The 12,363-nt window shown below is 42.1% G+C and overlaps 1 protein-coding gene across 1 annotated transcript in view; it reads left to right on the plus strand.

Moving 5' to 3' along the window:
- The window catches only part of LOC144783054 (mitogen-activated protein kinase kinase kinase kinase 5-like), an 834,532-nt gene that overhangs the window by 339,023 nt on the left and 483,146 nt on the right, over positions 1–12,363 (plus strand). The window contains exons 2-3 of the mRNA XM_078662226.1: positions 2,605–2,662; positions 12,160–12,250. Of these exons, the coding sequence (XP_078518352.1) occupies positions 2,605–2,662; positions 12,160–12,250 (149 nt within the window). The remainder of the gene's footprint in view (positions 1–2,604; positions 2,663–12,159; positions 12,251–12,363) is intronic.

The raw sequence follows: 12,363 nt of genomic DNA on the forward strand, positions 1-12,363 counted from the left end.
GGACCCCCTCGGCACTGAACTCTGGCCAGGAGAGTTCCTGATTGAGCCCGGAGGGGGCCCCCTAAGTACCGTGCAGGGAGGCCCCCTCACTTTCCGTTACGCCAATGAGGGCAAGCTTCACTCCCAGCCCTTGAACCGTCCTTCATTAGTACTGATAAGAAGACAGTAATGGCTGCGGTCTGAGGTGTAGAACTACATATATTATTTGCAGATTTAAAATGAGAGGGAGATTTTCTGCCTCCTTGAATTTTGCAGGATCTTCCCATACAAAGACACAGAACCAAGAAGCCAATATGAAGGGGGATTCAATCACTCAGCCACAACAAGGGTATTGTGACAAGAATTGGACCAGTAAAAAGACTTCTGTGTGGCAGTTTATACCATAAACAAAATGGATGTAGACTCTCACATTATCAGCAGTTGTAGAACATTGTATGAGGCAGTCAAATATATGGTCAGAAATATTCGGCAATTTGAGGCCATTGATATAAAGATACAAATTGCCCAAGTAAAAGTACCATTGCATATGGAGAAGAGAAATGAGTAGATAAATGAAGTCCCCTGAGGACCCCATGCAAGAAAGAAAGCCAAGAATCCATTTAGCGTGCAAGGTAATTTACCTCAAGAGCGGAAAATGCAGCTGCCGGGTAGCGCGCTGACACAGAAGCCTAGAAAGATATGAAAATGGCACCAAAAAGTGCAAACTATAGGCTCCCTGCAAGGTGTCAATGCCCCAGAAGAGAGGCAGTTGAGTGGAGGGAGGTAAAGCGTATTTACTCTTCCCGTTCTCCCTCCGGCACAGAGTGGAGCTCTAATGAGCAGCAGCCATCTTGTGTGATGTCCACACAAGCCCCCTCATTCTCTTGGTCTTCACATTTCAGCATTGTAGGTCCATGCTCTCATCATTTCGCCTTAAATTTCAGCCTTGAAGGTTTGGTGGTTATTTAAGAGGTCATCTTTAGTGAAAGCTAAGGTGCATGGTACTTTGTTGCCTGTCACTTCTTCTGGGTGTTGTAGATGTGTTGCGGTACGTTCAGGGTTTGCAGCAGAGGAGGCGAAATAGTTAGTGACCTTCTTTTGAACATGCTGCTTTGGTGGCATGATTCTAGGCAAATTTGTGTGTGATTCCTGTGTGGCAGAATGGACCTATTGGGGAGGAGCCTATAGTGTCTCTCAGACATATATATGATCATTTCTGCCTGCTCTTTGAGTTAAAGGTTACATTCCAGGTGCAGTAATGTGTAATGGATCTCCGGGCACGATTCTGGATTGTCCCTGTTCTTTGCCAGTGGTGCTCTATTTTCCCATTGCGCGCTATCGTCTTGGGCTGTATTTTGAAGCTCGTTTTATTACCGCGTAGCAGTATATTTGGCAATAATATATGCAGCTTCCATTGCATAGTCCCTGAGTTTTATAGTCTCTTTGCCACTTTTATTTTCCTGTCTTGGATATGCAAAAGGATGGCTTGGTGGTACTTATTTTAATTGTCATTCTGACTTCAGGTGGGCTTATGAAGCTCTGGCAACACCTGATAGCTGTTACTCACCTCTGTGAGGGGAGGGAGTTGTTCAAGGCATATTAACCTGTCATACATACAAGGGATAGGTCTAAAGCCTTATTAACCTGTCACATGTTTCAGGTAGTGTTCACCACGCCTGGTATTAGTTGATGACACTGACACTTCTCAGTTGAATTCACCAGCTCTATCAAAAACGAATAACTGTTACACATCCTAGATAGGGTTCACTACACCTGTTAGCTGCCATACATCTCAGGCAGGGTTCTGGCACTGTATTCACCCCTGGTAGGTGTGTGCCACTCTTCGGGGGCACCTTACGAAATGTTTTAGTAAGATTTCTCTCATACACCCTAGGAAAATGGCCTTTTGGTATGTGCAAATTGCAAGCCCTGTTATTAGGGCGTCTCTTCCAAATGCCAAACAGAATGGTATGTATTAATGTTTTGCGACTAAAACACGGTCACAAAACACTACTATTTTACCGACTACAAATATGTACTGGTAACCTATTCAGAAACAGAAAGGGACCCCTTCCCCATTGTAAATGCTGATTTTAAACATTTAACTTTTCATGTTTCTGTTTTAAAGCATCCCGTTTTCCCTTTAAGGAAAACGGGTTGCATTTAAAGACAATTGCTTTATTTAAAAGCAATGACAGGCAAAGTGTTCTGCTTACCTCAGCAGGCCACCAGCCTTGTGAATGAAGTGATTTATAGTGGATGGCAATTTGCGACCTAACTCATTAATATTCATGAGGTAGGTCGAATTACGACCCAATAGGACTCGATATTTTGGGAACCAACCTATTAGTACAAAGGGCGGTCCGCAAAATAGCGCACAGAGTTCACAAAAATACTTGGGGCCATTTGCGACCACTAATTTTATGACCAGTGCTTCTTAGATTTGGCCCATATGTTTCCAGTTTCCTATCTTTTGCAGAAAACTACCTACAAGTCATTTAGCAAGAATGTAAGATATCTTAAACCTAATGCACGTTCAAAGACTTGAAGAATGTCTGATGTGTGTACCTATATAGTCATCAATGCTCGACAGTGTTATCTGATCTTTTTCACTCATGTTTACAGGCAAAGAACAAGGAAACAGGTGAACTCGCTGCAATAAAGATTGTGAAAATGGAACCAGGTGAGACTTTAAATCCAATGCTATTTTTTGCCTGCCTCTGCCTGAAAAAGTGAATAGGGGTAAGTAAGCGTTGGGGTAGGGTGGTAGAGAAGTGAGAGGGAGACTCCGTTTTAGATGATGGAAGGCCTTTATATTAGTCAAGTGGGTTGATGATGACTAGTAAGGGAGTTCGAGGCATCAAGTAAACAGCTGCAAGCTCACAAGCCCTTTTGCTAGTGACATCCTTAAATAGCAGAGCAGCAGTCCCACTTGGCCTTTAAACATGTTTATGAATATACATCTATAGATCTTAAAGCAACATACAACAAGCAAAAAAGAAAATATAAATTCCCAAGACACGGTTGATGTAATAATTGGGCAGATCTTTAATCAATATTTATAGTGGGGCTATCTGCATTTACTGATCATTGATATTCTCATACAATCATTTACTCAGTTTTCCTCATCTTGTGCATTCTGCTCACTCTACCGCTATGAGTGAATGTTACTTTATCCATGTATGTGCCTTCTCAATTTGTTTTAATAAAGTCTGAGAATCGTCTTTAGGACATCATCCCCCACGGGTAATCAGGATTCCATCTAGGCCATGAAAAAAATTCGCATTATACGGGTGCAATGGGGCGTAATTCTGTGGGTTTGTTACGCGAAATTCTCTAAATTGTACTTTGCACCAAATTCACGGCAAGGTTTTAGCAAGGGAGGGCGAGAACAAGGAGATTGACCGGAACATTAGTGGCTACTGTTTGAACCATCTATGTTTTTGAACAATATTCTTAATATGAAATGACACCTCGCTTCCAGATCTATAAGAGAATGCATTCTGCACTAAAACAGAGTTCTAAATGCTGATTTAGCATTGTGTGTGTTTTGCGTAATTCCTGCGAAATTACATTTAGCTACATAACAGCTAATTACACGAATTTTGCACACCTCTAGTTCCATCCCAGGCGTAACATTAAAGACACTTTCACCACGTTTTTCTCTTATTCATATTGTTCTCAATATGGGTTTCGGTGTGTTACTCAAATAGATTCATGCAACTCCCTTTTGAAATGAATGGATACACCAAATGTTCGTCACACTGATGTTTTTCACTTCCAGCAAAATACTTCACCTCACACCCCAGAAATTCACCGTTCAATGTAGCAACTCGTCTTTATTCGCCCTGCCGCAATGCACTGGTCATGGGTTTATAAATTACATTACAGATGAAATAACCAATGGCCTCACTGATGACATCACTAAGTATCATTGATGACATGACATCACTGGTGTTGTTAAACAGTGCTTCGATTTCTTTCCAATTTTCCTTCTTATATCACTTTTGTACTCAACAGCCTTTACTTCTGTCTTCATAGTCACTTGCGTCTCTGGCTTCCCAGTTTAAATTCATTGTGCAAGAGTAATAACTCATAGGGAGAAATATTAAACAATGGTGCCTTCAATTAGAGAGGGAGGGAGGAAGCATGTGAGTTGGCGAGCAGGTGTTTGACATAATGAGAATGTAGATGATTAGTTCTATAAGTGCCTGAGGACCTAAATGGGTGAGTGATTAGGTGGATAGATGTTTAGATGAGTGTGTAAAAGAGTGGATTGGCCATCATGAGAGTTTGAGACTGTGAATATGCTAGCACGAAATCAATAGGTTATGTTACATTCTCAATAAGTACTGTCATATGACCAGTACGTGGGATCATATGCCACCAATCCAGGAAGCCAAAAAGTGGACATTGCATGGCTAACTAGATTACACACTGGCACATTACAGACATCTTGCCCAATTTTTACTAACCTTTCATGCAATGCAATCCAGCATGGCAACTTGCTGTGCTGTATTGCATGAAAGCAAGGGAGCAGAAATATACCATATGTATTAAGATATGGCACACTTCTGCTCTCTCATAGAGCCAGCGCACTTTAGGCAGCCTAGCTTCAATGCATGTACTCATGCGCCATGGTGCAAGGGTTACTGCTTAACTAGCAGGATAGTGTTTGTGCAGGAACGGATACCATCCTGCACAGAAACAATCCTTAGAGCTTTATTCCTCTTTCTATGTATGCTGCAGAATGCAGCACCCATGGAAAGAGAAAGTAAAGAGAAGGAATGAAGCTATTTCACCTTGTTACACCTCTTTTGGGTAGGTGCACTGTTTCAGCACAAACCCAAGTTTACTGCCTTAAATAAATCTGGGTTTCGTATAAAAATGCATGGATGGATGAATGGGAACACCCATGCTCCACCCATGTAACACCTACTCAACGCAGTGTAAGGAGCTGCGTTCTGTTACTTTTTTTTACAAAACAATGCAAGGCAATGCAAATCAGCCCTTGCGTGGCTTTATATATCTCAAATAGTATTTTGCATCATGGCTGCACCAAAAAAGCGGCACAACCATAGCAAAAATGTTTGTAAATCTGGGCCTAAATTCCTAAAAGGTAGCAAGTCCAGAAATCTTCACCATATTTAAAAACTGTAAAATTATATGGTGCACATATCTAAAAAAAATGAGGACTGGAAATCATGGGGAAGCAGTCAGAAAAACGCAGGCAGAGCCATGTGTGTTCCAACAACTCAAGTGCTACCACGCTTGCCTTAACCATGCATATGCCTTAACCATGTATATGCCTTAACCACACATATGCGTGGTTAAGGCAATGCATGGTCGAGCTGCTGCTGGGCGGAAGCAGGAAGCATTGGGAGAGGATGCTGTGAGGTGGGTAGGGCCAGGTTTTGGGGGTGTTGGAGGGTAGTTTTCAGGGCTGGGGCATCAGGGACGTTTTTAATGCTCAGGGGAGTTGGGGTAGTTTTTAAGGCTTAAGGGAGAGCGTGGTTGTTTTTAGGGCTTGGAGGGCAGAACACTTTTTAGGGTTCAGGGAGAGGGGTTGGTTTTCAAAAGCAAGGGGGTAGGTTTAGGTCTTTGGGCGGGGGCTTGGAGGTCCGTTTTAGGTCTCAGGGCGAAGGTGCAGGTATTGGGATATCCAATGAATTGAGGGAGCGTCTTCAACTTCACAAATGTATCACAGGGTCAATGTTGTTGATTCCCAAAGTTTTTCTTTATTCATATATCCAACAGAAATGACAACAGAGTCTTCATTAAATTCAAATATTTTTTGCAAATCAAAATCATCTGTTAACCAATCATTAAACAGCCGACACGTTTCGTCCAAAGGCGGACATCATCAGGGCTGTTAAAATTTAAAAAAAGAGAAACTGGTTACATGACCATTTCAATATAACCTGTAGTTTCACACTTTGCAGTTACACTTATTTCAACATAATCATTTCAACACTTATATTTATTAAATTACACCTGCCTAATTAACAATCTAATGTTGATTCAATGTACTGTTTATCCAACAGAACAGTACGTTTACTCCTCCAGAACTCACATTGTTTATACATATGTTGCATGCCTACCTCACAATGTTTACTATTCACAGAAGCAGATTTCTTCTTCACAGCGTTTGTCAAAATGTTTGACAGCAATTATCAGTCTAAAAGGAAACCATGACAATAATATGCATAATTAGTACATATATTCCTCATGTTAGGTCTCAAAATCCCATTATATAGTGGTAAGACTACAATGTACACGTAACCAGTATAGTACCCCATTTAGAACATGTCTATATCACTCAAATTCTGTTCTATGAGAATCCATGTACCCTAAAGAAGGTTCAAATTTTTTCGAAGTATTCTCACCTATATGCACAATTCAGTAAGTATTCAGGCCTCAACTTCCCTTCCCCTGTTCTGTTGCCACTGTTCTGATCTCTAGAAAAATAAATAAAAAGGTCTATGAATCAACTAATACTTCGAGCCACAATGTCCTCGCTAATCCTGTTGCCCACCATGTTCCAAAACACGACATGACGAGGTATTGGGATAGTTTGTCGGACTGGGGGGCAGGGTAGGGTTTAGGGCTCAGGGGGGTCAGGTAGATTTTAGGGCTAAGGAGAGGGCGGGGTAGTTTTTAGTGCTGAGGGCAGGGATGTTTTCAGGGTACGGGGAGCAGGTTGGTTTTTAGGAGGGAAGAAGGTAGTTTTAGGTCTCAGGGCAGGGGTGAGGGGTCAGGGGTCAGGGGTAAGACTTACCCGATAAGTCTTAACCATGCATATGTTTTTGCCATACATGCTTTAACAATGCATATTTCATTGTAAAGGCAGGCGTGGTAAAGGCAAATGTTTGGTTAAGACTTGCATGGTTGAGACCTTGTGGAACGGGCATGTGTGGTAAACGTGTGCGTGGTTCTGTCACACAACCGAAATTAAGTCATGTACCCTGTATGTGAAACCATAGATGAAAAGTGCGGCTTTATAGCCAAGAAGTGCTGTTCCATACCTTACTAAGTACTCTTGTGAGTTACCTATCAAGTTCCAAAGAAGTGCTTTCATTTCCTGAAATTGCTTTATTATTTTCTGTTAATGTGCCTCTTAAACATTATCCTAAGTCATACTTTCCTGCTTTTTATCTTCCAAGTATCATTATTAGCCCCGAAAGTGCCATTATATGTTCTGAATGTGTCTTAAGGGGATGAAAATAAGGACTTTATGCCATTACAACTCCCTACATAGCCTACACTGCAAACGATTCTGTGGCTTTTCCATATCTTTGCTCAAAGAACTGTTGTACACTCATTGATTACTTGCCACTTGGATTACGGAAATGCCTTATACATGTGAGTCTTAAAGTCTCTATTGAATAGACTGCAAATTGTGCAGAATGCTGCTGCCAGACTCTTATGCCATGTTCCTTGGCATGTCTCAGTCTCAATCCATCTGTATAAGCTTCATTGGATGACCATTGAGAACTGGGTCAAGTTTAATGCAGGCTATGAATCAAAATGGCACTCAATATCTAAATAGTTTGGTCACCCCGTATGTTCCTAATCATCTCCTACGTTCATGTAGCGTGAGCCTTGCTGTCATCCCTCTGGTGAAATTGGTGAGGTAAGCGGGATGTTCCATTAAATATTTAGTATATAAACTATGGAATGCACTTCCTCTCGGGGTAGGAACTGCACCCTCTTTAGAGATCTTGTGAAAGAAGGTGAAGACCTGCCTATTCTAGTTTCTGATGGTGCCTCCTCTAGTTTGTTTGCACTAGTTCTGGGAAGCCCTGTTTGGGCAATAATTACATGTACCTCAATTCAATTCCATTCAAATGAACCTACATTTGACTACAGAGACACAAAAGCCCTGCCTCTAGTCTCTTATTCTGATTATTCAGGCACTTGTGATATTGCATGCATATCTGAAGACAATTGTTCTAAAAGAGAATGGTCCAGCATCCACATAAGAGCTTGCTATTCCCACATCTGGTTAAATGATGTGCTTGAAATGTGTCTGTTCTGTTCCTGAGGGAGTCACAGTTTCCACAGTACCTCAATTGACACTTTCCTTCCCCACTCTCCTTCCCTCTTCTCTCTTTCGCTCTCGCCACACCATAATTGTGGTTTGGTGTAACTCTGTTTAGTCGTTTTTTGAGAAATTAAGGTTCAAAATGTATGTACATATAGCAACACAGATACTCCATGGATCCAACAGATATAATGATAACATATGATTGGCTGACACCACATCAAAAAAGGCCTGGTGGCAGCCAATTTACGGAGGACTCAGTCCCCTGCCTTGTAAAAACAATAAATAAAGAAAAAGGGGGGTTTCGGTTAGGGATATTGGAAACCAGGGTTAAAAAACGTTATTGTTTTGCGCTCCTGTGGATCTGGGGAGTCATGGGGCTGTTGAAAAACAGCAGCTCCTGCCTTTTCAAAATAAGCTTGCTGGGGTAGGCTAGGGCCCGGCGGTCGCCAATTTCTTTTGTTTGGAGGAGGGTGCATGTGGCCCCCCTCAACAAGCCTCTGTAAGGCCCATTGAACCCCATCCCCGGGCTAATCCATTAAATATGTCCAAGAGGCATGTGACTCCTCTTCCCAAGCCTCTCTAAAGCCCGAGGACCCCATCCCTGATGCTGAATTAAACATTTTGGGGATGGTGGCATGCTTCTCCCCTCCACAATTCTCAGAGAGGCCACAGGAACCCCATCCCCTGGCACCCAAGCAAAGTAGTGTCCCAAGGACTCCATCCTCTGGGATACTGTCTTATTCCCTACCCGGGACAGTGTGGGCATGGAATATATATCTAAATCCATGCCAGCACTCTCCCGGGCGGGTAATGTAATTTTGCTCCAACCTTGCAGGAGCAGAGAAATAAGCAACTCCTGCCCAGGTGGGAGTAAAGCAATGGAGCCAGCTCCTGTCAGATGGGTGTTGGCTTGGGAGCTTGCAGGGGCTGCAGGAGCCTTGGGGCTCTCCCTAAAAACCCCCAAAATGGGTATGTTGTGGGTGTCCCAGAAACAGCATTGAGAAAAGCATAATTTCTGAAACGCGTCTGCATGGTCAGAATAAATTACAGCTCTGACACCTGAAGAGTGCTCAGAGTTTTCCCTTTAGGAATATTTTTGTTATACAAATTTTCACGTGAAGGCCATACTCGCCGCAGAGGCAAACACCCGAAAGATGTTCTGCAACACAACAGAGGCTTTTATTTATTTATTTTTGTAATTTATTGAGCGCGAACGATTACCCGTAGGCGTCTCGGCGCTGAAAAATCCCTAGTTTACCCTGGAGGCTCATCTCGAAGTGTCTTAGGTTACTGATCGAAGAGCCAAGTCTTCAATCCTTTACGAAACTGCAGAAGTGAAGGGGACATCTTGATGTACTGTGGCACAGTATTCCATAATTTAGATGCCGCGACTAAGAAGCGACGATCTCCCCACGAAACTGTTTTAGATCGCGGGACCACTAGTTGGTTCAAAGTGGCCGATCGCAGCTGTCTAGTCGGTTTGTAAGGTATCAGCTGATCCTTAAACAAATGTGGGCCTTGGTCATGCAGTGCTTTGTATACTATGCACAGCGATTTAAATTTGATCCGATTCCGGATCGTTAGCCAATGATATTTCCTGATGGTGTCTGAAATCGGCGAGAACTTGGGTGTTCCGGAAAGAAGCCGTGCTGCTGCATTCTGTATTGACTGCAGTTTATTCATTATCCTGGCTTGAGCATTTAAAAATAGACCATTGCAGTAATCAAGAGATGATAACACTAAGGAGCTAATCAGTGTTTTGGCGGCAGTGTCAGGCGAAAATGGGATGATTTTCCTAATCAGTCTTAGTTTGTGATGGGCTGTTGCCGCTACCTTGTTAGCATGTGCCATAAAATTTAGATCCACATCGAAAGTTACTCCCAGGTTCCTAACCTTGAGAGAAGGCCTAGGGGGATCTCCCATGGCTGATGGCCACCAAGTTGATGACCACTCTGGTCGAAGGGGTCCAAAGATAAGCACCTCCGTCTTATCGGAGTTGAGCTTAAGGCAGTTAGTTGCCATCCACTCCCCATTGCAATCATTCCATGTTGAAAACGGTCTGCCACCTCGAGTCCATTGTCTTTATTAGCCAAAACCAATTGGGTGTCATCGGCGTAGGAGGTTATGCTCATCCCATATGCTTTGATGACATTAGCAAGGTCCGACACATAGATATTAAATAGTGTCGGACTTAGGGATGAGCCTTGAGGAACCCCACACGGTAATGACATTTTGGCGGATTGATATGGGCCCAGGGTGACCGCCTGTGATCTGTCAGCCAGGAAGGATGCAATCAGGTTCTTCGCTAAGTGGTGAATGCCCATCTTTTCGACACGGTCGACCAAGATCTTATGGTCGACCGTGTCGAAGGCAGCTGATAGGTCTAGCAGTACAAGTACTGCTATCCCTCCTTGGTCTCGAATTGCCCTAATGTCATCTGCGGCCTTAATTAAGGCAGTTTCGGTACCATGATATCTTCGAAAGCCAAATTGATAATCATCCAGTAAATGATGTTTCTCTATGAACTCAACCAACTGTTGATTCATGGCCTATTTGATCACCTTGGCTAGAAAAGGAAGGCTCGCGATAGGCCTGTAGTTCTTTAATTCATCCTTGTCTAAGCTTGATTTCTTCAACAGGGGCTTCACCATTGTGTTCTTTAAGGATTCAGGAAACATTCCAGAGGCTAATATAGAATTACAGACTAAGGTGATAACCGGAATGAGGTGAAATTTGGATGAAATATATACATATATATATTGTGATCAAGCCTCCTTGGGAGGCGAAACGCGTCATGGCGGCAGCGCTGGCTTTCAAAGAATAAACCACTGTTCACCAGCACTTTATGGGTCGGCTCTTTGTTGCTACTATTGGACTTTTCTTGGTTCGGTGTGACAAGCTACGCCATATATATATATATATATGGATGGGCAATGGGGGAACTGTCAATATATTAAATCCATGAATTTTTGATCTCGTATATCTATTCTATAAACCAGTTTAATTAATAGTTTAGACTATTCCGGCATATAAGTCAGGAAATTTGGACGGTCATATTTGTAGATGTTGTATATAGTTGTATAGAGATACATCATATGTTAATATATGTATATAGGAAATTTATATATTTTTCTATTTGTATATACATTGTTTCAAAAATCATTATGTTTTTGTTAAGATTTCAATGAGATGTCAACATATTTTATATATGACTGTAGAGACGAGGAGTGGTATATAAGATCAATGTGGGTTTTTGCATTCATGCAGTTATATTGTTTTCCTTGCCCTTTAAGTTAAGTGTAGTGATGGTGGGTGCTGTGATTAGTAGCATAGAGAAATATTTTTTCTATGTCTATGCACCATTTGATTCACTTAGGAGGTGGAGCACTGCAATGTAAAAAAATGTATTTAAATGTGTGCTGACCAGGTGTATGGTGTGTGATCAAGAGCACTAGTTGCTCGAAACGCGTCGCCTGAGAGGTTGAAATAAATCTCCCTTACTGCAGCCTGGGGTCCGTGTCTTCTTTTGCAGGAGCTTGTGCTGATTGAAGACTTGGTTTTTATATATATATATATATATATATATATATAAAAATAATTCTAGATTTGTAAAGTGAGACTTATCACCCCTAAGGGTCTCCAGGCAAGGTAGGCCATTGGGAAACTTAAGTGAGCTATTGCCCAGTCACATGATGCTGAGCTGAGCTGCCGCCAGCGCCATGGGTTTTATTTACATTTTATTAAAAGAATTATATTTCTAAATGGAGTTTGCATATTATATGTATTTAATAATTATTTATTTGATATGTTGCTGTGCTTTATCATGCATCCACCTCCTGACTTGAGGAGGTGGAAATATGTTAGTCTGCCCTTGGGTTGAAATCTGGACTCGAACAGGTGATGAGCAAAAAAATATAGACTTACACTCAAGTGCAGTAGTAGATTTACACATGAATACATCTCCTTGTGTAAATTGTAGATGTCTTTATCGCCTAACCGTGTATTTGCAAATCCAGTTCCCTGTCCTGTCTTGGCAGATGTCTAGTGTGGTCAATGTTCTGGCCCTCAGATGTCTTTCTACCAACAGCAATTGTCGTCTCAGCCTCTCATCTGCTATGTGTTTCCCCCCACAGAGGATGACTACTCCATCATCCAGCAGGAGATTCAGATTGTAAAGAGCTGCTCGCATCACAATATAGTGGCCTACTATGGCAGCTACATCAGGTGAGAGACCCATAATACAGAGGACCCCGAGGTTGTGTTACTGGTATTTAATGTTTACAGATTTACTGATGTATGTTGGCCATATTGTGTGGGTAGAAGATGTTAAGCATGAA

The sequence above is a fragment of the Lissotriton helveticus genome, chromosome 9 (genome assembly GCF_964261635.1).
Source record: "Lissotriton helveticus chromosome 9, aLisHel1.1, whole genome shotgun sequence".
In the NCBI taxonomy this organism is placed as follows: Eukaryota; Metazoa; Chordata; class Amphibia; order Caudata; family Salamandridae; genus Lissotriton; species Lissotriton helveticus.